Raw genomic sequence first — 27,690 nt, 5'->3', positions numbered from 1 at the left:
AACCCAGGGTGTGCTCAGTGGATGGAGCTTGGCCCCAGCTTCATCCTAGCAAAGTGCAAAGCCCTTTCTCTTTTTCACGTCTAATGGCAGCAACGGTGTCTTCTGAAATCTCTGGTCATTTTTTTTTTCTGTTAAATTTTGTGTTTTACACTCTTGAAAGAGCAAAGAAGGGTGTCTTAGCTCGAGTGCCATGGACAAATACCATAGACTGGGAGGTGTCAGTGACAGAAGTGTGTTCCCTAACAGCTCTGGAGACTGGGCTGTCCAAGGCCACGGCGCCAGCAGGGCCGGTATCTTGTGAGTTCTTTCTCCTTGGATCGTGGGTGGCTGCCTTCCCACTGAGGGCTCAGAAATGACCTAGTCTCTGTGCATGTGGGGGCAGGATGGGGAGGAGCTCTGCTGCCTTCTCATGTGGCCCCAAATCCCATCATGATGGCCCCACACTTGCGACTTGTTTAATGCCAGCTACCCCTGACCAGGGGCCCATCTCCATGTACCACTGTAGCGGATTTTTGTACAGACAAGACACCAAGGCCTTTTAACAGGAAGTTTTTAAACTTTTAAACTTTAAAACTTTAAAAGTAGTCTTTTATTATTTATGCTGGCATAAGGCAAAGGTGGGATTTTTTTTTTTTTTTATCCAAAAGCCTGAGCCAGGAACAAATAGGGGTATTTTGTCATATATGGGTTTAGCTTCTTTGTTGCCCTCATTTAGCTACATGCATACATTTGATTGGATACTCTAATGTTACATGGCGGCCACAGGAATTGATGCAATACTGCACATGGGTACATAGTTATTGATGATTTTTCCCCCTACACATACTGAGCTGTGTTCTTCTGGCATGGGTTAACAGCATCCCTCTGTGCTAACAAGCAGGAACCCAAGCAGATAGCAACTGCATTTCATTCCCAGGACGGGTTCCTCCCTTTTCTTCTTCTGGCCTTGGGCAGGCCTCTGCCTCAGCCTTAATCATGTCACTTGGAAACAAATGTAACTAAAAGACAGAGGCCTCTGCCACATCAGCACCCTGGGGGCCAGGGCCTCAATGGGTGGCTCTGGGGAGGACACAACTCAGTCCATAGCAGATGAGTTCCCAGGTGGCCCGTTGACATGGTGCAGTGACAGCTGAGGGTTCTATGGTGAGAGCTGGAAGGTCTTTGTGGTGTGTGGCCAGCACTCAAGGGGCCGGTGGGTTGACTCTTGTGTGAGCTTTGTGCATTTCCACAGAGCTGTCACTCTGTGGCCACATAAACTGGAGTGTGATGAGACTCGGTCCAAGAGCCCAGCCCCTGGTGGCGTGTGTAGGGCTCCTTTCTTCCAGCGGACGCTCCTTTGGGCACTACTGGGCTGCAGGACAGAGCAGTTGGAAGCCACAAAGAGATTTTCATCAAAGGAGCCCCATGTTTCCTACTGTCAGACATTGTGAGAAAGTGTCAGGCTCTGTGTCTCTCTGTCTCCATGTGTTGAGGTTGAGAGAGGAGAATAGAAAGGAAGCCGTGCCTCCTAGAGGTGGCCATAGAACCTAGGGTTGGGTTGGTTCTGGTTTGTTTGTTTTTAAGATTCATTTATTTATTTGAAAGTCAGAGTTAGAGAGGGGGAGACAGAAGAGAGATCTTCCATCCACTGGTTTACTCCCCAGATGGCCACAACAGCCAGGGCTGGGTCAGTCCAAAATCAGGAGCCAGGAGCTTCCTTCAGGTCTTAAGTGGGTAGCAGATGCCCAAGTACTTACGCCATCTTCCACTGCTTTTCCCAGGCCGTTAGCAGGGAGCTGGACTGGAAGTGGAGCAGCCGGGACACTAGCCAGCACTGCCACACTGCAAGTGGCACTTTACCCTGTATGCTATGATGCTGGCCCCTCTGCTTTGAGGATACAGGGACCACAGAGCTGTTAAATACAAGTCTAGGAGGGTCACTGCTGAGGGACTGCATAAAGGGGAGGAAGGTTCAGTGGCTAGAAAAAGGTAAGGTAAACAGGGGTTGGTGCTGTGGCATAGTGGGCTAAGCTGCCATCTGCCATGCCAGCATTCTGATCTAGCTCCCTGAAAGGCCTGGGAAAGCAGCAGAGAAAGGCCCAAGTGCCCGAGTCCCAGCACCCAAGTGGGAGACCTGGAAGAAGCTCCAGGCTGCTGGCTTTAGTCTGGCCCAGCTCCGGCCATTGCCATCATCTGGGGAGTGAACCAACAGTTGGAAGATATTCTCTCTCTCTCTCTCTCTCTCTCTCTCACTGCCTTTCAAATAAAGAAATTTAAAAAATGAAAAACATGAAAAAAAAAAGGCCAATAATCCCATGAAAAGATACTCAACATCATTAGTCATCAGGGAAATGCTAGCCCAAACCATAATGAGGCACCATGTCTTTTTTTTTTTTTTTAAGATTTATTTATTTATTTGAAAGTCAGAGTTACACAGAGAGAGAAGAGACGCAGAGAGAGAGAGAGGGAGGTCTTCCATTCAATGGTTCACTCCCCAATTGGCCGCAACGGCCAGAGTTGTGCCGATCCGAAGCCAGGAGCCAGGAGCTTCTTCTGGGTCTCCCACGTGGGTGCAGGGGCCCAAGGCCTTAGGCCATCTTCAGCTTCTTTCCCAGGCCATAGCAGAGAGCTGTGTTGGAAGTAGAGCATCTGGGTCTCTAACTGGCGCCCATATGGGATGCTGGCACTTCAAGCCAGGGCGTTAACCCACTGTGCCACAGTGCCAGCCCCAAGGCACTATTTCATACATCCCAGAATTGCTATAATTTAAAAGATAATGACAAGAATGAGAAGGGGATGTAAAACAGTGCAGTAAATGATACTCACCATGATGATGGGGATAGAGTGATGTCTTGTTTTACCAGGATCGGCCTGTTTTATCAATGTTATGAAGTGGTTCTGGGTAGTTTGGCATTTCTATGATACTTTTATTCAAACTGCTAATATATCAGTAATTAGGGGTTCAACCTTTATATGAGAATTACAAGATTTTTTAAAAATGCTAATACCTTGACTTGATCCTAAGAAATTCCAGTTGGATGGACATGGAACAGAGTACTAGAGTTGTTTTTAACTTCTCACAAGACTTTGGTTGTGCAGCCAGGGTTGAGAGCTACTGAATCAAGTTGACATCTCGAGGGTTAAGCAAGGCTGCTGCCGAGGGTCAGCTAAGTATCAGAAAAGGAAGCTTGGCACAGGAGTCATGAGACCTGGGTTTTAGTTCCGACCCTTCCCTTGTAACTGTGTGCTCTGAGCACGATGCTTGTTCTCTGTGAGCCTCAGTTTCTACATCTGTAAAGTGGGGCTGCAGGAAGGCATCTGGTACAGCACTTAAGATTCTGCTTGAGGTGCCCGCGTGCCCTATTGGAGTGCGTCCTGCTGATGCACACCCTGGGGAGACAGCAGTGATGCTTCAACGGCTCGGGTCCCTGCCACCCACAGGGGAGACCCAGGTGGACATCTGGGCTCCTCGCTTCAGCCTGGCCCTGTCCCCAGCTGCTGAGGGCATGTGAGGAATGAATCAGCAGATGGAAGACCTCTGTCTGTTTCTGTCTTTGTCTCTTTGCTTTTCAAGTAAAATACATACATAAAGTGGGGCTGAGCACGGTCCTGTGCGGGAATGTTGTGGGGACCACGGGAGATCACTTATGTGCCAAGGCAGAGCCGATGCTGGGGACATGCTGAGGCCCTGTTACGTTTTGGTTACATGCTTCAATTAGTTTCCATGAGCTACATATTTTTGTCAATTTTTGTTCTAATTTTGTTCTCTTTTATTTCTTCTTCTGTGAAATGTAGGTGTTTGTGAAAAGTCACCTAAGGTTTCTCTCGGTTTAAAATGTATTCTTCCTTCACATAAATCAACTACCCCCCCCCCCACACACACACACAAATCTGTGTTTTCAGTCCCATTGTGCTCCTTACAAATGTTCTTCTGATACCTGGCAAAATTAATGGTTCATGTATTTTAATGAGGTGAGACCAAATACTATTAATAACCATGTCTGGAGGTCAGCATGAGTTGTTTCTCATTAATAATTACTATGATCATGGTAATAAATCGTAGGATGGCTATTAAAAGTGAAGTTTTTTCAAAATGCCAAGCGAGTTCTCAGCCTTCCCTGTGGTTTCTATCTGGCGAACTGACTAGTTCCTTGGGGCCTAAGAGAAAACGAGCCTTCTCTCAGATTTTAATTTTTATGTTAACTTATTCATTAGCTTAAAAAGAAGGCCAAGGTGGAAGCATTGCCATGTAAATCTGCAACACAGATAGACCCAAGACCGGCCGAGGCACACCCTGCACCCCTGGTTCTGTGGCCTGTGTGAGTGGGCTGGGGCCCGGCCATCCCTGGAGACGTGGCAGTGCAGAACCTCCCATGCCGGCTAGAGAAAGGACGCCTTGAGCCTTGTTGCTGGAGTTGGAGGGTGCAGAACAGAGGCACCACATTTTTAAAAATAAATTTATTGAAAGTTACTGAGTGAGAGAGGGAAAGACACACACACACACACACACATCTTCCATCTGCTGGTTTACTTGCTGAATAGCTGCAATGGCTGAGGCTGGGCCAGCCAGAAGCCAGGAGCCAGCAGCTTCGTCGGGGTCTCCCACGTGGCTGGCAGCGGCCCAAGCACTTGGTTCATCTTATACTGCTCTCCCAGGTACATTAACAGGGAGTTGGATTGGAAGTGGAGCAGCTGGGATGGTGGCTTACCCCACTGTGCCACAGTGCCAGGCCGGAGTTGTCACGTTTTCATGGTCATGCGTACCACATGGGGCTTGTTCCAATGTACATACTGTTTGGGAGCCTGGACTGGGGCCCGAGAGCTTGTGCTTCCTGTAAGCCCCCTGGAGATGCTGATGCTCTTGACTGTGACCATGCCTTGCCTGGTCTGTTGTCCAGTCTCCCAGCCCTTTCCACACCTTCCTTCAGGGAAATGCTCCTTCCTCTATTCCAACCATGATATTCAAAAGTGAGCTTCCGTTTTCCTGTGTTACTCTGCCTCCCAGGCCACGGTCATTTGGCCCAAGAGCCAGTCAGAACCTTCCCTGGCATCCTTGGCCCTCGAACCAGAGAGTCCCAGTGTTTCCTCCTTTCTGTGTGGAGTTCCTTCTAGGCCCCCAGAGAGGTGATTGGTCCATGGCACGAGGCAGAGAGAGTGTTCCAATGGCTGTCAAGTCCTTGGTTCCAGTTGTCACTCATATATAAAAAAGGATTTTAAAAAATAGTGTTGTGAGCTTAGGGGTTTCTATCACCAGCTCCCATAATCTGGCGCAGTTATGGAAAAATGTACCGGGCACTTATCACACATGTTGCTAGCTAGTCCCTGAACATACAGAGCTGACAGCACACATCACAATCCAGTTGAGTCTTGTGCAGGGGCAAGGGGTTGTGGAAGCCCCAAGATTAGTGCCTGCTGTAATCAGGGATGGGTGGAGTCAGGTTCAGGAAAAGTTTTCTGGAGATGGATTTTGGAATGCTGGGGTTGTATGGGCAGGCCTGCGGAATCATTTCAGGCAAAGAGAACTTCTGAGCAAGGCAGGAGGATGGTCTGGAACTGTGAATGAAGAACCATGACCAGTTTAAGAAGGAGGTGTGGGGCGGTGCTATGACACCAGCATGCTTTCTGGGCGTCGGTTTGAGTCCTGGCTGCCCCACTTCTGGTCCAGCTCCTGCCAGACTGCCTGGGAAAGCAGCAGAAAATGGCCCCCAAGTGCTTGGGCCCCTGCCACCCATGTGGGAGACTCCAGATGGCATTCCTGTCTCCACTCTGGCCGTGCAGCCATCTGGCGAGTACACCAGAGGATGGAAGATATTTGCCTCTCTGTCTCTCCCTCTCTCTTTGTACCTCTTCCTTTCAAATAAATTATTATTATTATTATTATTATTACTATTATTACTATTAAAGACAGAGGCACATGGCTATAACTGGGACTGAAGGAGCAGGCGACAGAGGGCCTTGAGGACATCATGTTTTTCTTAAGAGTCACGTGCGTTGAAAAAACAACAAAACAATAAGCCTGCATCTCTGATTCTCCCCCAAATAGCTGCCTATCTGGCAAGTTCCCACTAACAGCCCTCCCTTGAACAGAAAATTTGTCTTCGGATTGAAATGAATGTTTAAAAAACAAACCTGTTCTGCTTTAAATACCAAAATCTGTTTAAATAACGCAGAGGTTACGACATCTGTTGACAAAGCCAGGGAGTTCAAAAGCCCTGCGGCCTGCACACTGCATTGAGGTCTGCTGTTGTTGGCTCCCTGGGCCTGCAGCAGGGCCTGGGGTTTGTTATTCGGGTCTGTGTGTGGAAGGAGACATTCCTCAGATGACAGGACCCTTTCTTCTTTGGGAAAAGAAAATCCGTGCTTTTAAAATGCTTTGTAAAAGCAAGAACAACAATGGATAGTGATAGCTATTACTTATGTTTTCTTGAGTGGCAGATTCCAAGAGTTACTTGAAGTCTTTTTCATGGGCAGATTTGAGCTATTTTAGAGATTTTTCCCCAATGTTTATGTCTTTATTGACCTTTTGTAGGGTAAAATGTACTTTTTTTTTTTTTTTTTTTGACAGACAGAGTGGACAGTGAGAGAGAGAGAGACAGACAGACAGAGAGGAAGGTCTTCCTTTACCGTTGGTTCACCCTCCAATGGCACCATGCTAATCTGAAGCCAAGAGCCAGGTGCTTCTCCTGGTCTCCCATGCAGGTGCAGGGCCCAAGGACTTGGGCCATCCTCTACTGTACTCCTGGGCCATAGCAGAGAGCTGGACTGGAAGAGGGGCAACCGGGACAGAATCCGGTGCCCCGACCGGGACTAGAACCTGGTGTGCCGGCACCACAGGTGAAGGATTAGCCTATTGAGCCGTGCCACCGGCTAAAATGTACTTTCTTAGAGAGACTTTGGTGCCTGGGGCAATGTTGCTGCAGCAAAGGTGGCTGGAGACATGGAAGGAACTGGAGCACTTAGTGGCCCTTGGACGCTATTTGCAGTAGGGTCCTTTATGCCTGGGACCTGACTCAGCCCTGGAATGCTTGGAGCTTGGAGTGAGAAGCACTGGAGTTGATTCCCACTGCCCAGATGGAGGCATTGCTGGACAGCAGGAGACCCATCCACTGATCAGTCAACAGTGGGGCAAGTGGCATCACCCTGGAAGCCATGGAGTGTGAGGTCCTTGGCTCTCTTTCAGAAACCCAGGGCCAGGAGAGGGGAGACGGCTAGGGTCTGGGAGCCTCTCCCACCCAGGTGTGTCTGTTCTCAGCGGCTGTGGACGTGCCGCTGGATGGCCACTTCTGCTGCATCAGGGCATACTCCAGATGTTCCTTGACCTACAGTGGGGCTCTGGCCTGATAAACCTATCAGAAGTATCGTAATTTGAAAATGCATGTAATACTCCTGACCTACTGAACAGCCTAGCTTAGCCTCACCTACCTTAAACATGCTCATGACACTTACAGTAGCCTGCAGTTGGGCAAAATCATCTCACACAAAGCCTATTTTCTAATAAAGTGCTGAATAGCTCATGTAATTTATTAAATACAGGACTGAAAGTAAGAAATAATGCTTATGTAGGTCGTCACGGTTAACATACACAGCTGGCAGTGCCCTGGGCCCAGAGTGTGTTTGGAGCATTGAGCTAGAATTAACCACTGGATGCTTGAGTTGCTACAGTGACAGGGTCATTAGTTTCTGAATGGGAGCTGCCTCTGGCCAACATCACAAGAAAGCATCAGACTGCCTATCGCAAGCCCAGGAAAAAAGCAAAATTCAAAATTCTGAGTATGCTTTCTATGGAATATGTGTCACTTTTGCACCATCGTAAAGTCGGAAAAGTTGAAGTTGAACCACTGTGTCAGAAACTATCCGTCGTTAATGTCAGCTGTGAAAGTGGCAGGTGGGACACGGGGTCAGAAATCCAGGTTGTGGTTGGTACTCAAATGGAGTGACCTTCTGGAAGCTCAGTCCTAGCACTCTGGGACCAGGATCAAGGCTCCATAGTCCCCTCCACCAGGTTGGCCATCATGGCCAAGTGTGGAGCACTGAGAGGGAGACCAGGCAGCTGAAGAGTCAGAGCCAAACCAAGGTCCTGTTCTGTGGGCTGGGTGGCCTTGGGTGGTCGGGTGCAGTGAGAAGGAAGCCAGGGGGCCAAGGCTGCTTCCATGGTGCCAACTTCAGTGCCAGTACTGAGGGCCCTGTGTCCTAGGTCTCACCATCAGGAAGCCCCTGGTGTCAACAAATGTCACCCTCAAGACATTCCCAGCACCACTGCTTATTAAATGAAGGTGGAGGCTTAACCTACTACACCACAGTGTCTGCCCCAATTCTTTTAAAAGTTGTGCTTCTACACATACATCTCCAAGATACAACAGAATCACAAGTGACCTTTCTTTTCTTACTTTATCCTCCTTTTTTGAAAGACTTTTAAAAATTTATTTGAACGGCAAAGTTAGAGAGAGAGAGACAGAGACAGATTGCCTATATGCGGGTTCACTCTTCAAAAGGCCACACAGCCAGGGCCTGGACAGGACAAAGCCAGGAGCCAGAAATTGGGTGAGGACAATGAGAGTTAAAGGCCACCCCTAGCTAGAAGCTCCGGGTCCAGGGGCCTACAAGTCAGGGTTAACTTCTGCAGTCAGGGTTGGCTTTGTGCTTTACAGAAAAACAATGGGAAAGCTGATGAGCTGACTCACTGCTTCCAAAACCAGACATCTGCGGTGCAAGGGGATTAGATTTTAGGTCTACTTCATTTGTGATCATAGATGTAGAAGTGCTAAATTAAATGTTCAGTTAGAAAGCGGAGAGACAGACAGCTGTCATTCATCATGGTCTTTAAGGAAAAACTCACCGTTGGTCCCTTTGAGAAGTTTCTTTTCATCTCTCTGGTTTCTCCATTGTTCTTGCCTCTGAAGACCGTGGGTTTTTTTTTCTTTGTTTGTTTTGTAATCAAGGCTTTTGCTGCAGGTCAGTGAAGCAGGGGAATTAGAAAGGGACCCCAAGTGGGCGAATTACAAAGGCCCCCAAATCTCACAAGGTTTAGACACTGAAGGTTCTGGATTGGTGGTTCCAGACTCCTCTCTTGACGTGAGATGAAGGATGGCAAATGAGTGAGGACGTCACGCACACTGTCCTCCTGACACTGGCTTGTTGCTGTGTGCCCAGCCAGGAGGTGCGGAGAGGTCCCCCAGGTAGGGCCCTTAGGTGAGCTGTCAGCTGATATTTGAGGAGCCACAGCTGGAGTCGCTATCATCTCCAGAGTCCGAGGAAGCATAGCCTTCGGGTCACCTTCCTCATAGGGGCTGCTTTGACCTGCAGGATGCAGAACTCTGGAAACACAGAACATCTTCCCTATTATTTATTTGAAAGACAGAGAGCCAGAGAAGGATCAGACAGACACAGAGACAAACGGAGATCTTCTACCTGCTGCTTCACTCCCCCAAAACACTTGCAACAGCTGGAACTTGGCTAGATTAAGCCAGGAGCTGGGAACTCAATCCAGGTCTCTCATGTGGGTGGCAGAGACCCAAGTACTTGAGCCATCACCCCTGCCTCCCAGCGTGCGCATTAGCAAGAAACTAGAATCCAGAGCAGAGCAGGGACTCCAACCGAGGCACTCCCATGTGGGATGCTGGCATTGTAAGCATCTAAGGACTCTGCCAGATGCCTGCCCCACATCTGGAGTGGGTGTTTCCAGTGTGGACAAAATTGGGCCATTGGTCCACACACATGCTTAGTGCCAGCTGCTCACATGCACCTGTCAAGTCAGAGTCCTGTGGCAGCCATTCATGGGAGACTTCTGGAATAGCCAACTCATGTAGGGGTAACCTCTTCTCTCTCTTTTGGCTTCTAGGTATTCAAATAAGTAACTCATGATTTAATTGTTCCCTTGCCCAGGAAGCATGTGGTGTCTTAGGATGTATGTTATGGCCTAGAAAGATGAGGGCATTAGGAGAGGTGCTTAAGACAGTGTCTGGAGGCACCGGGGATAGGTTAATGAGCACCCTGACCTTGGAGATGAATTCTGCCCTGCGGAGTTAAGATGGAAATGAGTGTTCTTAATATACCTGTTCCCTGGAGAGAGATGAAGGCAATGTTGGCTGTGCGCCTCGCCTTTTGATGAGTTTGGAAGTGAAATGATTCTTTGACGAGTGCTGCCTTCAAAACAGACGAGACAGTAGCATTTTCCACACCAAAGGCTTTGTTCACAGACAGCACTAAATACAAGGGACTGTAACGTGGGGAAAAGGACAGCGCGCAGGGAGATGCTGCTGTTGGATCCGAGCCAGGAAGAAATGACGCAGGAAATTGCGAGTCCTGCCGCCCTGATGACCTGTTGCCATTCTCTCTGCAGGTGGTCACAGCTGCTCTGTCCCTCTTGCTGTTTGACATGAAGCTGACCAGGGCGACTGTGGGGTGGTAAGTCTTTTGCACAGAGGGAAGAGAAGCAAATCTGGGGTTGGGGGTCATCAGAATACTAGCTTTGCGCTCAAACAGTGAGGAAAGGGTTTGTGTAGGGTGCTGTCTCCATCCGGAACCAAATTCCATGTTAGTGAAGCCATCTTTATGTTTTAAATAAGAAACTTGCTTGTTGACATGTAAATCTGCATTCTGAAGAGTACATGTGTCATCAGCCTACAGCTGGGTGACTTGTCACCCATGGAACCTTCCATGCCCACCGTAACCAGACCAAGAAACGTCTCAGTGCACCTTTCCGTTGTTGCTGACACCTCCCCCTTCCCTGAACTGTCGTCTCTATCTATCTTTTGATATCCAAAGGGGAGTGATTCAGGGCTCCCTGCAGATACCAAAATCTGAGGATGCTTAAACCTCTTGTATAAGAAGTGTAGTATTTGCAAATAACCCATGCCCGTCCTCCTGCATGCTGTAAACCATCTCTAGATTACTCACAATACCTAATGCGATGTAGCACTATGTAAGTGGGTGCTGTACTGTGTTGTTTAGGGAATAATGACAAGAAAAAAGAAACTGTATGTGTTCAGTGCAGGTGCAATTGTATTTTTTCTGGATTTTTGTCAATCGGCACATAATTGAATCCATGGAGGTGAAATCTACCATTATATGTGTATGACCAGCTATACTCATATATATGTGATGTGCACACATATACACACATATATATATACGCACACATATATACACACATACATATGTATATACACCATGTATATACACACACATACACACACATATATACACACACATATATATGTATATATATACACACACACAGGCCAGCTGTACTCATAACTGCACACATATATATCTACACCCTGTATGTATTTACACTAGGAATGAAATGAAGCCATCACGTGGGTGTCACCTCCAAACACTGCACAAGGCTCTGCCCATCGGAGAGCTGACCAAGTGACAAATCTGTATTCCAGATTACTGACCTGCAGACCAAGGATGTGACGGTCACCAAGGGTTTTGATTGTTGTCTGCAGGGGAGGTGGAGGTCATGGAGAGTAACCTGGTAAAACTGCTCGGCTCGTGGCTGCTCTCATCGGTGGGTGTGCTGTAGCTCAGCATCTATATGGTTAGGTATTTTTAAATAGAGTAATAGGAGTACATGCTGTTGGTATGAGGCATAAAACAACACAGAAACACAGCAGGAAGGAAGTACAGGACTCTCGGCCTCTGTTCCATCAGTCACCTCTTGGCAGAAGCAGCCCCAGCTTAGCTGATCCATGAGAACAATGCAATGTTTGATCAGGGAGGTGTGTTGCAAGCAAGGTAACTCTGTTTGTTCTAGGGCAGGATCAGATTTGGGGATCCCAGCCATGGCAGGGTCTTTCAGATGAAGCCACACTCAGTGATGCGTGCCAAGCAAGGTGCACTTTTTATCCCTCGTGAATAGCTTAGTGCTTGGTGAGTCTTCATCTGGCTTCCAGGCTGTGGGCTGGCGCCACGTGGCTCGCCTCCCCTGTGAACGCGGGCACTGCCTGACAGCACGTGCAGAATAGTGCATGTTTGTTGTTGCTGTTTGCTGTTCTCCTTTCTTCTGAGGAGAAGAGCAAGCCCGGGGCCACTGCGAGACGATGCTTGTTTCCATGCTGGGTTCAGGCTGCCGCTGGGCTTCGAGCCCAATGACTACAGTGAAATGCAGACAAGGGCTGGGAGAACTTTTCACATTTCTTTCTAGTACTATGGAGAAAGAAAAGGCATATTGTCGCTTAGCTTTGCTCATGTTTCTAGAAAATAAGTATCTTCTTTTTTTTCCCCTAAAGATTTATTTATTTGAAAGAGAGAGAGAGAGAGAGAAAGAAGGAAGGAAGGAAGGAAGGAAGAAACAGAGATCTTCCATCCACTGATTCATCCCCCAAATGTCCTCAATGGCTGGAGCTGTGCTGATCTGAAGCCAGGATCCAGGAACTTTTTCCAGGTCTCCCACATGGGTGCAGGGGCCCAAGCACTTGGGCCATCTTCTACAGCTTTCCGAGGCCAAAGCAGAGAGCTGGATCAGAAGTGGGGCAGCTGGGACTCAAACTGGTGCCCCTATGGGATGTTGACACTTCAGGCAGCAGCCCTACTGGCTAAGCCACAGCATTAATCAATTTATTGAGCAGCTGCTAAGCTTCAGACATTTTTATGTAAATGTCTCATTTACTTTTATAATAACCCTCCAAGTTATCTCACATCTTTTTAAAAGGTTTATTTATTTGAAAGAGTTACAAAAGGAAGGAGGAATAGAGAGAGAGAGAGAGAGAGAGAGAGAGGGAGGTCTTCCATCCACTGGTTCACTCACCAAGTGGCCACAATGGCCGGAGCTGAACCAATCTGAAACCGAGAGCCAGGAGCTGCTTCCTGGTCTCCCACATGGGTACAGGGGCCCAAGCACTTGGGCCACCCTCCATTGCTTTCCCAGGCGCATTAGCAGAGAGCTGGATCAGAAGCAATGCAGCCAGGACTCGAATCAGCACCCATATGGGACACTGGTGCTGTAGGCTAGGGCTTTAACCCACTGCACCGCAGTGCCGGCCCCTTTATCCCACATTTCACAGATGAAGATACTGACATTTAAGTGATTTTCCCAAGATTCTCTAAGTATTAGGATTCAAACCAAAGTCTCTGTGGCTCTGAATCCCCACAACCTACCAGGATCAATTTGGCGTACACTAAGAACTTAAATATGCATGGATTTCAAAAATCATTTTGTACCAAAAGTGACTTTTTTTTTTTTTTTGACAGGCAGAGTGGATAGTGAGAGAGAGACAGAGAGAAAGGTCTTCCTTTTTGCCGTTGGTTCACCCTCCAATGGCCGCCGCGGTAGGCACGCTGATCCGATGGCAGGAGCCAGGTGCTTCTCCTGGTCTCCCATGGGGTGCAGGGCCCAAGCACTTGGGCCATCCTCCACTGCACTCCCTGGCCACAGCAGAGAGCTGGCCTGGAAGAGGGGCTACCGGGACAGGATCAGTGCCCCGACCTGGACTAGAATCCGATGTGCTGGCGCCGCAAGGCGGAGGATTAGCCTATTGAGCCACAGCGCCGGCCAAAAGTGACCTTTTGATTCCATTTTCCATGAACTTTTTGAAGCAGCCTCATATTCTTGAGACTTTTCCCCTGAGTCTCTGAGTCCTTAACCTTCACAGCATTAGTCTAAATTCTTGACAGTATTTTTCTTTCTTATAAACAAGGCTTCATCAACCAGAATTTCAAAATGAACCAGAGAAACCCAGTTGTTGAAATGGGCGTGAGAAAAAAGAACAAGGCAGTTGTCCATTGGCAAGGGAGTGAGAAGTCAGAGTGTCAGCGAGGCGGCAGGCCACGAGGGGCCATGTCTCCAGGCTGTTTCACATCCTGTTAACTTGATGGCATACCCTGGACAAAATGGAAAGAAAGGCTGTGTGTACCCAAATCAAGGAAATAGCATGTGTGATTATTGCAAAAGGAACCTTGACTTTGGAATTTCCTGATTTTTTTTAGAACTCTTGAGGTTAAGGATGGTGTGTTTTCAGCCCCAAAGAATTTTCCAGCCACCAAGTGAGCCAGCTGAAGACGGGTGTCAGGCTGTCCTTTACATGTTCTCTGCTGTACAGAGCTGGTCGTCTGTGCACTGGGTGTGTCCCCGCGTGGCCAGGTCCTGGACAGGAGCAGGCCAGTTTCGGTGGCCTGGCAGTGTGGACCGAGCAGTTGGCTCAAAGGGCGGGGGCGCAGGCCTGTTTTGTTTGGACCCACTGTATTTGCCTGTGCAGTTATTGCTCCTTGTGTTTTGCTTTTCAAATTCTAAATTAGTCATTGACATTTTGCAACTGGATGATTTCCTTGTACCAGTCCAGATTTCCAGATTCTTTTGAAAATGTGGAGCAGCTGTTCATGTTGGGCCTGCACTCGCATGTGGAGACAGTTGCTAGAATGGGTAGAAGCTGCCCTTTCATGTGGGCAGGTGCCCCCAACCCAGCACGATCCACCACCCCGAGACTGGCTCAGACAGGAGGACTCTGCTCCAGCCGATGTCCTCACATTCATTCGATTGTGCAGTCATTCATTTATTCTGCGAGGTTGGGGGGCTGAGCTCTGAGGCTATGGGGGCAAGGTAGATCCAGCCCCTGACTGCAGTGAGGTTACTGTGTGGGGCTCAGCGTCCACTATGCATAATTATCTACTGCTGGGGTGGGGCACGGCTTAGTTGTACTGGGTAGTGCTGTTGGTACTGGGGGCCAGGTACTTCTTAGCTCTGGGGGGTTGTCTTTTGTCTTGTAGGCTGTCTAACTGCACACTGATGCCCCTGGCACAACACAAAAACATCTCCAGACATGGCCAGATGTCCCCTGGGAGGCAAACCGACCCCAACTGGGAATCACTGCGCTCATGGTCCATGGGGCTGAGTGGAGAAAATGCAGTGTGAAATGTCAGCAAAATCCTAAGGCATTTGCTCATCTCCCAGTTAGAGATTTAGATCAGACCAGAAAACATCAAGTGCTCAGCGTTGCCCTCCTGCGGGCCCTGTGTCCGCTCTGTGAGCACCTGCCACGTTGGGTTTCTGCTGTCCACCAGGCTGTGAGCAGCTCCAGGAGGGAACCCCATTTCCATCCTTTCCCTTTTATGTCTCTGGGTCTACCCTGAGCGCTTGTTGATGAAACAGCAAGTGGCCAACCTCCTCAGTACTGCAGCCAGGAACAATTAGAAACCTAAGTACCCGGTGTTGTCAATTTTTTAGTCTTTAGTGAAAAGCAACTGCTCTTATCCAGTCAATAATCTTGTTTTTCATTTTAAAACAATCTGTTTCAGGCCCAGGAATTTAAACATCCGGGTTAATCTTTAATTACTCATTCTCAAATTCTCTGAGTTTTATGGTACATCCTGATAATAATTCCCTGAACTTAAACATTTCACCAAAGGAGATTCAACACAGAAGAGTGAGACTCCTGTATCAGAATTCATCGTGGTGCCTCCTCTGAGAATCCCCTCTTACGGACTAGGAGAGTCTGTCGGTGCCAGGAGAGAAAGGCACTGAGGATTCCGGGGTCAGCTTTATCCCTCTGCCTGCATCCCTTGAGCCTGTCATTGAGCACAGGTCGTCAAACCTGAGATTGATTGATGTCCCTAGGGCAAACTTCACCAGCGCCAAGGGCTTGAGAAAATGATCATGTATCATCCTTGATAGTCTTATCTCTGATTTTAGGGAACTTTATGGAGACTGCCCAAGCCTGTGTAGATGAAGAATAAATGTAGGGGTGCAGAAAGAACCTCCAAAATGCCTGTAGGGTCATGGTGTTTAATACTGATCAGTGCTCCACTTGAATTAGACATTTTGAAATCTCTTCGTCAAAATGCCATCCATGAAGTGCCTTCTCAATGCCTGTTCATTACCTTTCAAATTTTATCATAACCTGTCAAATTAGGAGCTGTCGATCCGCAAGGCTCCAGGGGACAAGGATACTGGGCAAAATGCTGTGGTGAAGAAGAAAAGAAAAAGCAAAGACAGGGCAAGGGGAGACAAGGGTGACGATTCCATCATTCACTGAACAAACGGTTGCTGGGTGCCGCACCGGTGTTGGGCCTGCAGCCAGGACAAGGATCCGGTCTCCCTCCTCGGTCTTGTGGGTTCACTAGGAATTCACTGAACACCCAGAATAACAAGTATAAAATGTAGCCAGGGCCTTTGGGCCGCCCCCCCCCCCCAAGGAAAAGGAAGGGCTGGAGAGGCACTGAAAATAAACCCAGAGAGGAGAAGTGAGTGATGGATGTCTCTGGACGTGCGCACTCTGCAGTCTGTTTATGCCTTCGTTACATGAAATTTGTTCATTTCAGGAATGACGGCGATTATGAGATTTGCCAACAGTTCAGTCAAGCCCTGGCTTAAATGGTTGTAATGCCATTAGGAGTCCCAGACCCTGTGTCAGCTTCTCTCCTGCTGTTTAAAAACACCATCAAAGCTCCCCTCCCTGGCGCTCTTAACTGAACCAAGGTTTGTTTGCATTTTGGCATTCACTAAGCTGCTTTGGTGTTTAGTAAAATCGCTCAGCCAAAGAGATGAAATGCAAGGTTATTCACTGCAGCATTGTTCTAACTAAGGCTGTGGGAGTAGAAGTGGCCCAGGGCCAGCCCCTCCCCTGGCTTTCCTGCTGCTGATTAAGGAGGATTAGTGGCAAGTGTGTGAAATGGCTGAGCCCCTGTTCCCCTCCCAGACACAACGCCTCTGAAACCCAGAGCTCCAAGCTCCCCGCCCGTCCCACGGCCATGACTGCACCTGCCTGGGGGCGTGAGCAGCCCGCCACTGTGTTAGGGACACTGCGGGGAACAGCATTTTGCCTGAAAGGAAGAGCCCGATCTGTAGAGGCGAGCCATCAGCAAGAAGAGTGGCTTCCCCTTCACAGTCCTCTCTTCTCCAAAGAGTGGAGGCCACGGAGCCTCCAGCGTCTGGGTTGTGAAACGGATGAGCGAGACGCAGGCCCTCGTCCCAGCCTCACGCAGGGGCCATGCTGTGCAATGTGACCCTTCTGAATGTGGAGCACGTTTCTCCCAAAAGCTAGGCTCTATGTGCTGATTACAGACCTAGGAGAGTCCTTAGAAATGTCTTTGGGTCATAACGAAGACAATAATGCCAGATACATGATTGTGAGTTAAATAGAATCACTTGATTTATTGTGATTTGTAATGTAATTCGGTAGGAAAGGGCACGTGCATTCTCAGTTGGAGCTTACAATACTCAGTGGGCATCTCGCTCAGCCCCCTCCCCTCCATCGCAGTTGCTAGCTAGTTGGTGGGACATCCCTTCCCTCTCAGTGACTGGCCCCTGGACCAGTATCACCCTTGTCTTGCCCAGAGCCTGACTGGGGAATTGTCCCAGGCTCTTATTCTCTCTTGGTCCAGAGAGCAGGACTTGGACTTCCAAATGGTGTTACAAGAAGCAGCTGTTGGGTCAGTGTGAGGCTGTGTGGGTGTGAGGTCACATCTCGGTCCATTCCCAGGGCCAACTCCACTGCTGCCTTCCACACTATCGGGTGCCCAGAGAGCCTCACTGACTGCGGTGACAAAGCTGCTCATCTGTGGACAGGTGGCTGGCTTTGCACAGCAGGACAGCCTGCCCCTTGCCAGATGCCTTCACGCCACATGTGGGTAGCTGGCCAGCCCCTAGGGCCACCCAGGAGAGGAGCAGTTGGCTAGGAAATCGTCAGATTTTATTGGTTGTCCATTACTGGCCAAGCACAGGGTGGGTTGCTTCAGGGACAAGTATCGCTAAGCCTCCCAGACACTGCTCAACGTGATCATCCCTGTGGCACAGAGAGGGAGACGAAGGCTGAATAACACACAACGAATGCTTGAGCCTGAACTTGAACTTGGGTCTGCCTGATTCTGAAGAACATTGTTTTTGATATTCTCACACACTGAAAGTAGAAAGGGGTACAAGTTATCCCTAATGTCAGAGTCACCCACCTTGGTGATACTTTTCACTGGGAATATAGCAGGATCAGGCTGCACAGGTGTCACCTATCCAGCACACAAACGTGTTTGAAGCACAGAGGTGCCATGTATGACTGTGTAGGAGGGACGGGGTGGTGGGTGGGAGGAAGGGAAGAGAAGTGTCTAACAGGCGGGCCCTGTGGAATACCAGTTCTCTCTCTGATCACCATCGTCGTCATCCCCTTGGGATGGCCCAGCCCGGTCCCCAGAAGAATGGGGCTCCACACACTACTGAGTTGCAAATGGAGCCTGGAGAGACCTTTGGCCATGTCCCATTTTAGGCACATTAAGACATTCAGTTCTCCCTTTTCTCACTGTCTCCAGTTCTGCCACGACTTTTTCATTTTTCTTTCTTTCTTTTTTTTTTTTTTTTATTTTTGACAGGCAGAGTGGACAGTGAGAGAGAGAGACAGAGAGAAAGGTCTTCCTTTGCCGTTGGTTCACCCTCCAACGGCCGCCGCGGCTGGCGCGCTGCGGTCGGCGCACCGCGCGATCTGATGGCAGGAGCCAGGTGCTTATCCTGGTCTCCCATGGGGTGCAGGGCCCAAGCACTTGGGCCATCCTCCACTGCACTCCCTGGCCACAGCAGAGAGCTGGCCTGGAAGAGGGGCAACTGGGACAGAATCCGGTGCCCCGACCGGGACTAGAACCCGGTGTGCCGGTGAGCCACGGCGCCGGCCGACTTTTTCATTTTCAAATCCCTGACCACATTTATTTCCGTGCTGATGGGAATTCAGGATTCTCCCATTGTGTTTTTACCATTAAACATTGTGTTCGTCTAAATGAAGTAAAAAGATCCAGAGACCGTCACCTTAGTAATGCTGAGATTCTGGATCCCTGGGTGATTTCTCATCCATCAACCTCTTGCAAAGGCAGCGGAGGACTCCGGGGGAAGCCTTTCCCCGGTGCCAGAGGCCTGAAACCGTTCATGGAGGGCCGGGCGCTGGGCCTAGTGGTTAAGATGTCCGTGTCCCACATCTGAGTAGCTGGGTTCCAGTCCCACTTCCACTCACAACACCGACGTTCTGCAGATGCCCACCGAGGGGGGCAGTGGTGATGGCCCAAGCACTTGGGTCCCTGCCACCCACATGGGAGACCTGCGTGGAGTTCCCTGCTCCCAGCTTTGGCCTGCCCCGCCCTGGCCATGGAGCATTTGAGGAGTGAGCCAGCAGATGCATCTCTCTGTGTCTCTGTCTCTTTACCTCTCAAATAATTAAAAAGCTTAACAGTCCATGGAAAGTGCACTCTATTAATTCCATCTTCCACAAGCTTTGGGGAGCCCCATCGTATGTCCCCCAGAGAGCGGTCTTCCCCACCTGGCCAGGATGAGCGGACATGCCACCTGCTTCGCTGGGGGAAGGTCTCAGCGCTCACCCCCCCCCCCCAAGCCCACTTGGCTCCCTTGCTGTCGCTGGGGTCTGCCTTAGGTGAGGGGCTCGGGGTGAGGAAGGGCCGCACCCCAGCAGGAGGCAGGCGGTGCAGGGGTGCGCGGGGTGCACAGGCTGACCTCTTCTGTGCTTTGCAGCCTCCTGCTCGCCGCACTTGGAGAGGCCCTGCTGGTTTTCTCCGAGCGGAAGGGTTCCTAGAGATGCCGGACAGCACGCCTGGGTCCTGGAGCCCCTGCTGCGGGTGGCGGAAAAAACACAGAGACAGTGAGACCAGGCCAGGAGAGCCCGTGACCTCCGCGTGCCCTGCCGGAGCTGAGTGTGGTGATCGGTCATGCAAGGAGAACTTCCAGGGTCTCCTGTTGGAGCACACAGTTCTGCAGAAACTGGACAGTGAAGATTTCACTGTGATGGCTCCGCTTGCCCTGATTGACCCGCAGGCCTCTGCCTACTCACCACCCTCCACTGCTCCCAGGGTGTTCTCTTGTGTTTTTTGTCTCATTTTGTTTTGTGTCTGGGGCCGTCCTTTGCTTGCTCTAGCCCTGGCTTGCCTGGAGCCCACACCTACTCATGCATGAGCATAGAGCAAACGGCGCGTGAGGGCTGCCCTTGGACAAACCTGGGCACACGTGGAGGCTGGGCAGGGGGACTGTGAGCCAAAGAAGAAGCCAGCAAGGATGCTGCAGACTCGAGCGAGTGACAGCCTTTTTGTGGTTGATGTTGCTGTTTATTTCCTGCTTCCAGACTTCTCTTTGTTTCTGTAAACTTGTGTGTTGTGTTGCATTCCACATACTGTTTTTCACCCACCTGGTTAAGCTAGTACTAAATGATCACCAGAGGGAACAGGCTTATAAGCACTGATGAGTGTCCTCCATGGACAGGTCACAAAAACAATATTTAACTTCTCTCTGCATACACACGCACACACATGCACACCTATATTTATATTCCTTAAAACGTTTAATCATTTAATTCTCTGATCTCTGAGAGGAGGTTTCAAATCATTGAACAATGAAGCATACATTTCAAGCCAGATTAAAAATTGGATGGGGGCTGGTGTTGTGGCGCAGCAGGTTAAACCACCTTTAGATGTGCCGGCATCCCACATTGGAGTGCCGGTTCGAGTCCCAGCTGCTCTGCCTCTGATCCAGCTTCCTGCTAGTGGCCTGGGAAAGCAGTGCGCAAGGTGGCCCAAGCACTTGGGCCCCTGCCACCCATGTGGGAGACCTGGATGGAGTTCCCGGCTCCTGGCTTTGGCCTGGCTTCCCTTCAGCATCCAGCACCACGCCCTGGGAAGAAGGAAGTCAGCTCAGGCAGGGGCCCTGTTGCTGCAAGTTTTCCCCCAACTTGTTGAAAAACAAAAAGGAAACAAACAGGAATGGATTGTTATATTTGAGTACCTTAGTTTCATTTCATTGTAATTCTGTGGTGTCTGCTTGTCATTCAAGGTAAAGATATTCAGAGTGAGCTCTGCACAGAGGTGGGGTCTTCACAAAGTTCATGGACAATGCACATTATGAAAAAACAGAGCCATGCATGGATTTCAAAACTTTTTTGCACTAAAGTTTCATTTCCTTTTTCCACGATCTTTTTTTTTTTTTTTTTTTTTTTTTGACAGAGTTAGAGAGAGAGAGAGACAGACAGACAGGTCTTCCTTCCGTTGGTTCATCCCCCAATGGCTGCTACGGCTGGTGCGCTGCACCGATCCAAAGCCAGGAGCCAGGTGCTTTTTCCTGGTCTCCCATGCGGGTGCAGGGCCCAAGCACTTGGGCCATCCTCCACTGCCTTCCCAGGCCACAGCAGAGAGCTGGCCTGGAAGAGGGGCAACCGGGACAGAACCGGCGCCCCGACTGGCACTAGAACCCAGAGTACTGGTGCCACAGGCAGAGGATTAGCCTAGTGAGCCACGGCGCAGGCCTCCACGATCTTTTTGAAGTCCACTTTTGTATAGTTTGCAACTTGCTTCATCGGGTTGCCTAACTTTCCATGGACTGAGGATTAAGTAGAAAATCTGGCTTCAGAAGTTTACTTATTCTTTGGCTGCCCCCTGACGCGCACAGCAGGACCAGTTTCCACTCACAGAAAGTGGCATCCGTCCAGGTCCCTGTTTGTCATGTGACCATCAGGACTTGTGAAGCCCTGGTCCTGTTTCCAGCAGCACTGACCTCAAAAAGCTCTGCTGAGCTGTTTTAGATCTCCCAAAAAATCTCCAGCAAGGGCGTTTTTGTCGTCGCTTGGGTTTCTCCCAGCATTGCAGGTCCCGTTGTTAAAGTCACCGAGCTTTTCTTTGAAAGGAGAGATGGTTTTCTTCCTTCTCCTTCTGTTTCTGTGCCTTTTCCTGCAAGCTCCAACCTCCACCTCTTATGCGCAAGCGCACACACTGAGCCCTGAATGCAGGGCGAGCCAGGGGGCTGCAGGACGGGCACAGCACAGGGTACCCCGGTCTCTCACTGTCTGAACCTCTCCTGTCTCAGCTCCCCCAGCAGGGAATCTCCAGGTAACCCCACCCTCCTTCCACACTCATGTCCTGTGGACCCCAGGTCAAAGCTGGCATGTTTCAGCTTCTTCATTTGCACAAATAAATAATATGCCTTCTGTCAATTTGGGGCAAGTTTCTGTATGACTGTGTATTATTACTAATGTGCTATGGGTGTAAAGAAAAATAAACCATTTATTTTCTTGGTACTTTGTCTTCCTTTTTCTTCTCTTCAGCCCTGGCAGGGGAGTTTTGCAGCAAAGGTTGTTGGGTTCCTGGGGAGGGAGTTCTTGTGTCTTGCTTGAGCAAGGTCCAGGCTCCTCTTACTGGCCCCAGGTCACTTGACTGCAAGCCCCTGCTTGACCTGGGCTGTCAATCACATTCCCATGAGCCACAGCAACTTGAGCACTGAAATGTGTCACAGGGGACGAAGCAGCCACTTGAGATGCCTGCGTCCTGTATGTGATCCAGCTTTCTACTAATGCATACAGGAGGGCAGCAAATGATGACTCCAGGGCATGGGCTTCTGCCACCTTTATGGGAGACCCAGATGGAGTTCCTGACTCCTGGCTTCGGCCTGGATCAGCTCTGGTCATTGTGGGCATTTAGGGAGTAAAGCAGTGGATGCAAGATCTCTCTCTGTCTCTCTGCCTTTCCGAAAGAAAGACAGACTGTAAAATGTCTCATAACTGTTTCTGTATTGATTATGTGTTGAAACGATACTTTCTTTTACTTGAGAGAGAGATGCAGACAGAGGGCTCCCATCTGCTAGTTCACTCCCCAGATAGACGTGTGGCCAAGACTGCTGGGCCAGGCTGAAGTCAGGAGCCAAGAACTCAATCTGCTCTCCCACATGGGGGGCAGAAACCCAATTACTTGAGCCATCACTGCTTTAGCAGGAAGCTGGAATTAGGAGCCAGAGCTGGGACTCGCGCCCAGGTGCTCCCATGTGGGAAGCAAGTGTCTTAACCGATGTCCTAACCACTAGGTCAAATGCCTGCCCCTCAATGATAACATTTTAAATATATATTATCTATAAAATTAATATATCTTATCAAAATCAGTTCCTCCTGCTCCTCTACCTTTTCCATGTGGTTTATTGCACAGATGTAATTTCAGACGTCATAGGCCCCTTGCTTGGTGCAGGGAGGCAGCCAGGGACAGGAGTGGAGCAGCAGCCGCTGGAGTCACCAACCCGGCAGAATATCTGAGGCTGTTGGTGACTGATGCTAAATGGATGCCAAGCGTGGTGCCAGGCACTCGCCATGCTCCACGCCCACGGAAGTACAGGTGACCTTCCCTCCGTGTCACCAAGGACATTCCGGGAGATGGAATAACTTTTGCAAGGCCGCCCAGCTGGATCTCAACCCCGGATCTTCCAAAGCCCGTTCTTTCACTTGAGAGTGCTGTGGGAGACTTGGAACTCCCCGTGTATTACAAGAGTTGTCCGTTCTCCGGAAGATGCTAAGATCTGGATTCCTGACTTCCCTGAGTCCCCGTGTGACTGTCTTCTGGAAGGACACATTGTGCCCTTTGCCTGCATCCCGGCTGCCTTCCCAGAGTGTCCCGGTTCCTCCCAGCAGCCTCCCCAAGGTCATGTCGGAAACCCTCCCCGGGTAGGGCTGCAGCAGCCAGGAGCCCGTGAGAGTGAGACCGCTCTCACCTGCACCATCATTCCAGGTGTCCAGAACAACCAGCCACCGTTGTGAATTCTCAGGCGCTGATTCCCAGGGACTGACTTGCTCAGGTGCTGAGTGGTTTGAAGGTTGAAGGGACAGTGGCAGCCCAGGGAGCCTGGGGGCCGTGCCAGGAGGGGCCACCCTCTCCACCAGTCTGTGGGTCCCAAAGCAGGAAGATGGTCCCGGATCTGATGAAACTGCAGGCACTGAACAGCACACGTCCTCAGTGGTGCCTAGGTCATGGTGTCTCTACTGAACAGCCGCCCTGGACAAAGTAGCAAAATAGAACATGGAATCTACTGGACGCTCAAGTGGGCGGGCCTCCTATGGATTCACTTGATGGTCCTTGGAATCTTGTTCCAGGGAAAGCCGGTCAAAGGGGTGAGGCTCCTTGGTCTTCTACCCACCCCGGCCAGCCTCCCTGGCTTTAAACCTTGTCTTTGAGCCCAGCCAGAAGGAGGCCATGGGGCTTGTATCCAAAGATGACCCCACACTCACTGCCACCCCAGTGGCCTTCCTGCCCTTGCGCATTTTCTGGTTCATCCTTTTGGATATGGGCTGGCTCTGTGAGTTGGTTGCTATGGACTTTCAAGGCTGGGTCTCGTTCTCCTGGGGCAGCCTCCGGGAGCCCTGTGCTGCCATATTGTTGCAGAGCCCAGGGGCTGGAGGAGCCCGCTGAGCTCGGACCAGCCCTCTGGACCAGCCCCCTGCCAGCCGAACACCATCAGGTGACCCCCAGCACTGCCACGTGGGGAAGAAACATCCCTCAGCTGAGTAATGAAGGTCATGTCTGTGACATCATGAGATACAGAAGAAGTGTTTTAAGCAGATCTAAGTTGGGGGCCAGATGTTACCCAGCAGTGGGAACCAGCAGGGACCCCAGCCCTCCTGCCTTCACTGGAAGGTGCTGGGGTGAATGTGCTGTGCTCTGAGGCCCCTGAATGCCGCTCTTCTCGGGCAGGTCCAGGCTGGGCTCTTCACTCCAGGAACCCTAGCTCTGCTCCACTGACCTCAGCCCAGAAGCGTCCCTGGGAGGAGGACCCTGCAGACTGCAGGACTGGCCCAGACCCACTTGCAGGGCAGAACCACAGTCCTTGGCTGTGAGGTCAAAGGCCCTCGTTGACTCATTCATTCATTCACAAGATACTGAGAATCTGTGCGCCCAGCCCTGTTTTAGGATCATGAACCAGACAAGCCCTGGAGCTTCCTTTCAAGTGGTGGAGACGGACACTGAACAAGAAAATAATGACACGTCAGAGCCACGTGGATGCTTCTGAGGAGCAAAGAAAGGGGAGAACAATAGGTGCTTCTGGAGATCTGATGGAAGGTAAGGAATCTCTACACACACACACACACGCACGCACATGCACACGCATGCGTGCACACGGCTTGCAGGGATTTGCCCTCCAGGAGGTCTATCGGATCTCTAAGAGTTACGGAGTCCAGGTGAAGAACGGCTAAGTGAGAACTGCTTTGGAGGACACAGGGTGATGTTGTGGGTCCCCACAGTGGAATGTGCTGCCCCGTCTCCTCATTGGTTCAGGGAGGAGGCTGGGCCAGTCTTGTGATAAACCCGCCATGTGTGGGCCATGGGCTGCCTCATAGGCCAGAGACCCACAGTGTGCACGCAGACCCAGTGTGCCTTGTGGTTGGGCTCAGGGTGTGAGGCACGGGAAGAGTGCCTGAGGCAGTGTGGGCAGGGAGGTGGGCTGGACAGCTGGTGGCCTGCACTGAGCCGCACAGCACGCTGCTGCTCCCCGTGCTTGGCTTATGCAACCATTGCACTTGATCCTCACAAGGAGTCTGATGGAGGAGTCTGATGGAGGAGTCTGATGGAGGAGGGGAGGAGCCTCCCCAAGGTCCTTGGCTACTTAGAGGGAGTGTGAGGACTGAAGGGAGCCCTCCCATCATGCGCTCCCTGCCCCCGGTCTCCCTCAGTGGTCTGCCCTTTGCAGGTCAGGTCGTGCCCAGGGGAGGAGACTGGCAGGGACGTGATCTGAGTGTAGGGATTGGAAGTACTGTGTGTGAGCTCCCAGCATGCACCAGGCATAGTGCAGGTGCTTCCCCTGTGTCACAGCCCCACTCTTCATGCAAGACTCCTAGTGGATGCCTTGAAGGTGAGCCCTGGAGTGGGGGAGGGGCGGCATTGTAGCATACCTGGTTAAGTTGAAGTGGCACCTTGACAGTAGGGACTCCATTTTAGAGCACCCAAGACTCCATCTTGAGAGAGCACCCCGCGCCGTGAAACTATGGTCTGAAAGTAACCATGGTGTAAAACTCAGATAGTGGCCGGCGCTGCGGCTCAATAGGCTAATCCTCCGCCTTGCGGCGCCGGCACACCAGGTTCTAGTCCCGGTTGGGGCGCCGGATTCTATCCTGGTTGCCCCTCTTCCAGGCCAGCTCTCTGCTATGGCCCAGGAGTGCAGTGGAGGATGGCCCAAGTGCTTGGGCCCTGAACCCCATGGGAGACCAGGGGAAGCACCTGGCTCCTGCCTTTGGATCAGCGTGGAGCACTGGCTGCAGCGCGCTGGCAGCAGCGGCCATTGGAGGGTGAACCAACGGCAAAAGGAAGACCTTTCTCTCAGTCTCTCTCTCTCACTGTCCACTCTGCCTCTCAAAAAAAAAAAAAAAAAAAAAAAAAAACCAAAAAAAACAACTCAGACAGTAACAGGACACTGCATCCCTCCTTGGCAGAACATAATAGAAACTAGCATGATCACTCGAGCTTAAGAACTGGCAGGCTGCACCTGGATTAATTTTACGATTGTAATTTGGCTATGTCCCGCATATGATTCTTTTTTTTTTTGGACAGGTAGAGTTAGACAGTGAGAGAGAGAGACAGAGAGAAAGGGCACATATGATTCAAGCTGCTACCTGGATCAATGTCAAGACTGTAATTGGAATTGTTAAGATTGTAATAGGTGATGTCAAGATTGTAATTGGTATTAGTTTCCCATATGCTGTAGGTTAAGATTGTAATTGGTGTTGTTGAGATTGTGATTGATACTAGTTTCACACAGGCCTGAGGTCACCCTGACCCTAGTAACTATGTATTCCCTGCTCCCCCCACCCCCCCATTGTGGTTCTTGCCTTTATAAACCCTGTTGCTCTGGGCTTCTGGGTTGAGACTTCCTTAGGGCACGAGCCCGCTCTTGCACCACCACCACCCCCAGCAATACAGAACTCCAAAGCTGATCAGAGTGGTGCTCCTCTGTCGGCACTCACTTAGGCCAGCAGTCATGGCTCGGGACTCCAGCATCCTCTATCTGAGTGCTTGGTTCGAGTCTCGGCTCCTCCACTTCAGATCCAGCTCCCTGCTAATGCACTCAGGAAGGCAGGGAAGATGGCCCAGCTGCTTGTGCTACCCGCATCAGAGAGCCTGGATGGAGTCAGCTCCTGGCTCCTGGCTTCAGCCTGGCCCAGCCCTGGCTGTTGTAGGCATTTAGGGTGAACCAGTGGATGGGAGATCTCTGTGTGTGCCTGCCTTTCAAATAAAATGAAAATAAATATTTTTTTTAGAGATACAGGCCTCTGAGTCCCTGCCAGCACAGAACCCTCCCCCAGGCCACCCCCTACAGAGCCAAGCTTCCGAAGTCATTTTCCAAACCAGTCCGCCCTGGTGCCCTTCCATGGGCTGGGTGGTCCCCTTCCCCCCTCCCCCTTGCCAGGTCACTGAGTTCTGAACAGACACAAGGAGCCATGACCCCCAGAGACAGCCCCGCTCAGCTGCCCACTCTGGGGCACTGGCTGCCCACCAGAGGACTCGGGGGCCCCCAGAACAGAGCAGCGAAGCACCGGGAAGGCCGAGCCTCCGAGACTTGCACAAGGCCCTCTGTGTCTGGAAGCACTTCAGAGCCGGGCATGGGCCCGGCCCCATGAACAGGGCATTCTTTGCTCCTTCTGTGAGCTGAGTTTGCGGTGGCCTGGCTGGGGGGGCTGGCCCTTGGTCAAACCCACACTGCACACAGGCCTGTCGGGAGCCACCGGCGAGGGGTCTGAAAGCACTGCCCAACCCCCGGCAGCCGAGGGCAAAATCTCATTGCCGAAGCCAAGAGGAACACTTGGGCCATTTATTCCCCGCTGGGATGTGAAAGGCCCGGCAAAGGCGAGGCCTTTGTCCCCACAGCCAGCACTCTGACGGCACCTCCGGAAGAGCAGTGGGAGCCCTTGGTAGCCAGGAGACCCCATCCAGGCACCGCTGGCTTTGGGCCGGTGGATGTGCGTGCCCAGTAGAAGTGGAGTGACCGGGGTTCTCACC

General features: G+C 50.7%; 1 protein-coding gene across 9 annotated transcripts in view; it reads left to right on the top strand.

The window, feature by feature from the left end:
• Positions 1 to 21,962, top strand: part of TMEM241 (transmembrane protein 241) — a 125,473-nt gene extending 103,511 nt beyond the window's left edge. For 2 of the 9 annotated variants that reach the window (XM_062201467.1, XM_062201463.1), the window contains 3 exons: positions 10,319 to 10,383; positions 16,240 to 16,396; positions 19,418 to 19,494. In XM_062201467.1, the coding sequence (XP_062057451.1) occupies positions 10,319 to 10,358 (40 nt within the window). In that variant the 3' untranslated portion in view covers positions 10,359 to 10,383; positions 16,240 to 16,396; positions 19,418 to 19,494. Of the gene's footprint in view, positions 1 to 10,318; positions 10,384 to 10,598; positions 10,916 to 13,911; positions 13,975 to 16,239; positions 16,397 to 19,417 lie in introns of those variants that run through there. The other 7 variants (XM_062201466.1, XM_062201461.1, XM_062201468.1 and 4 more) reach the window with 6 other exon arrangements.
• Positions 21,963 to 27,690: the final 5,728 nt, after the last annotated feature.

The sequence above is a fragment of the Lepus europaeus genome, chromosome 9 (genome assembly GCF_033115175.1).
Source record: "Lepus europaeus isolate LE1 chromosome 9, mLepTim1.pri, whole genome shotgun sequence".
NCBI lineage: Eukaryota > Metazoa > Chordata > Mammalia > Lagomorpha > Leporidae > Lepus > Lepus europaeus.
The sequence above is the reverse complement of the archived record's forward strand: the minus strand, read 5'-3'. Positions and strand labels throughout refer to the sequence as shown.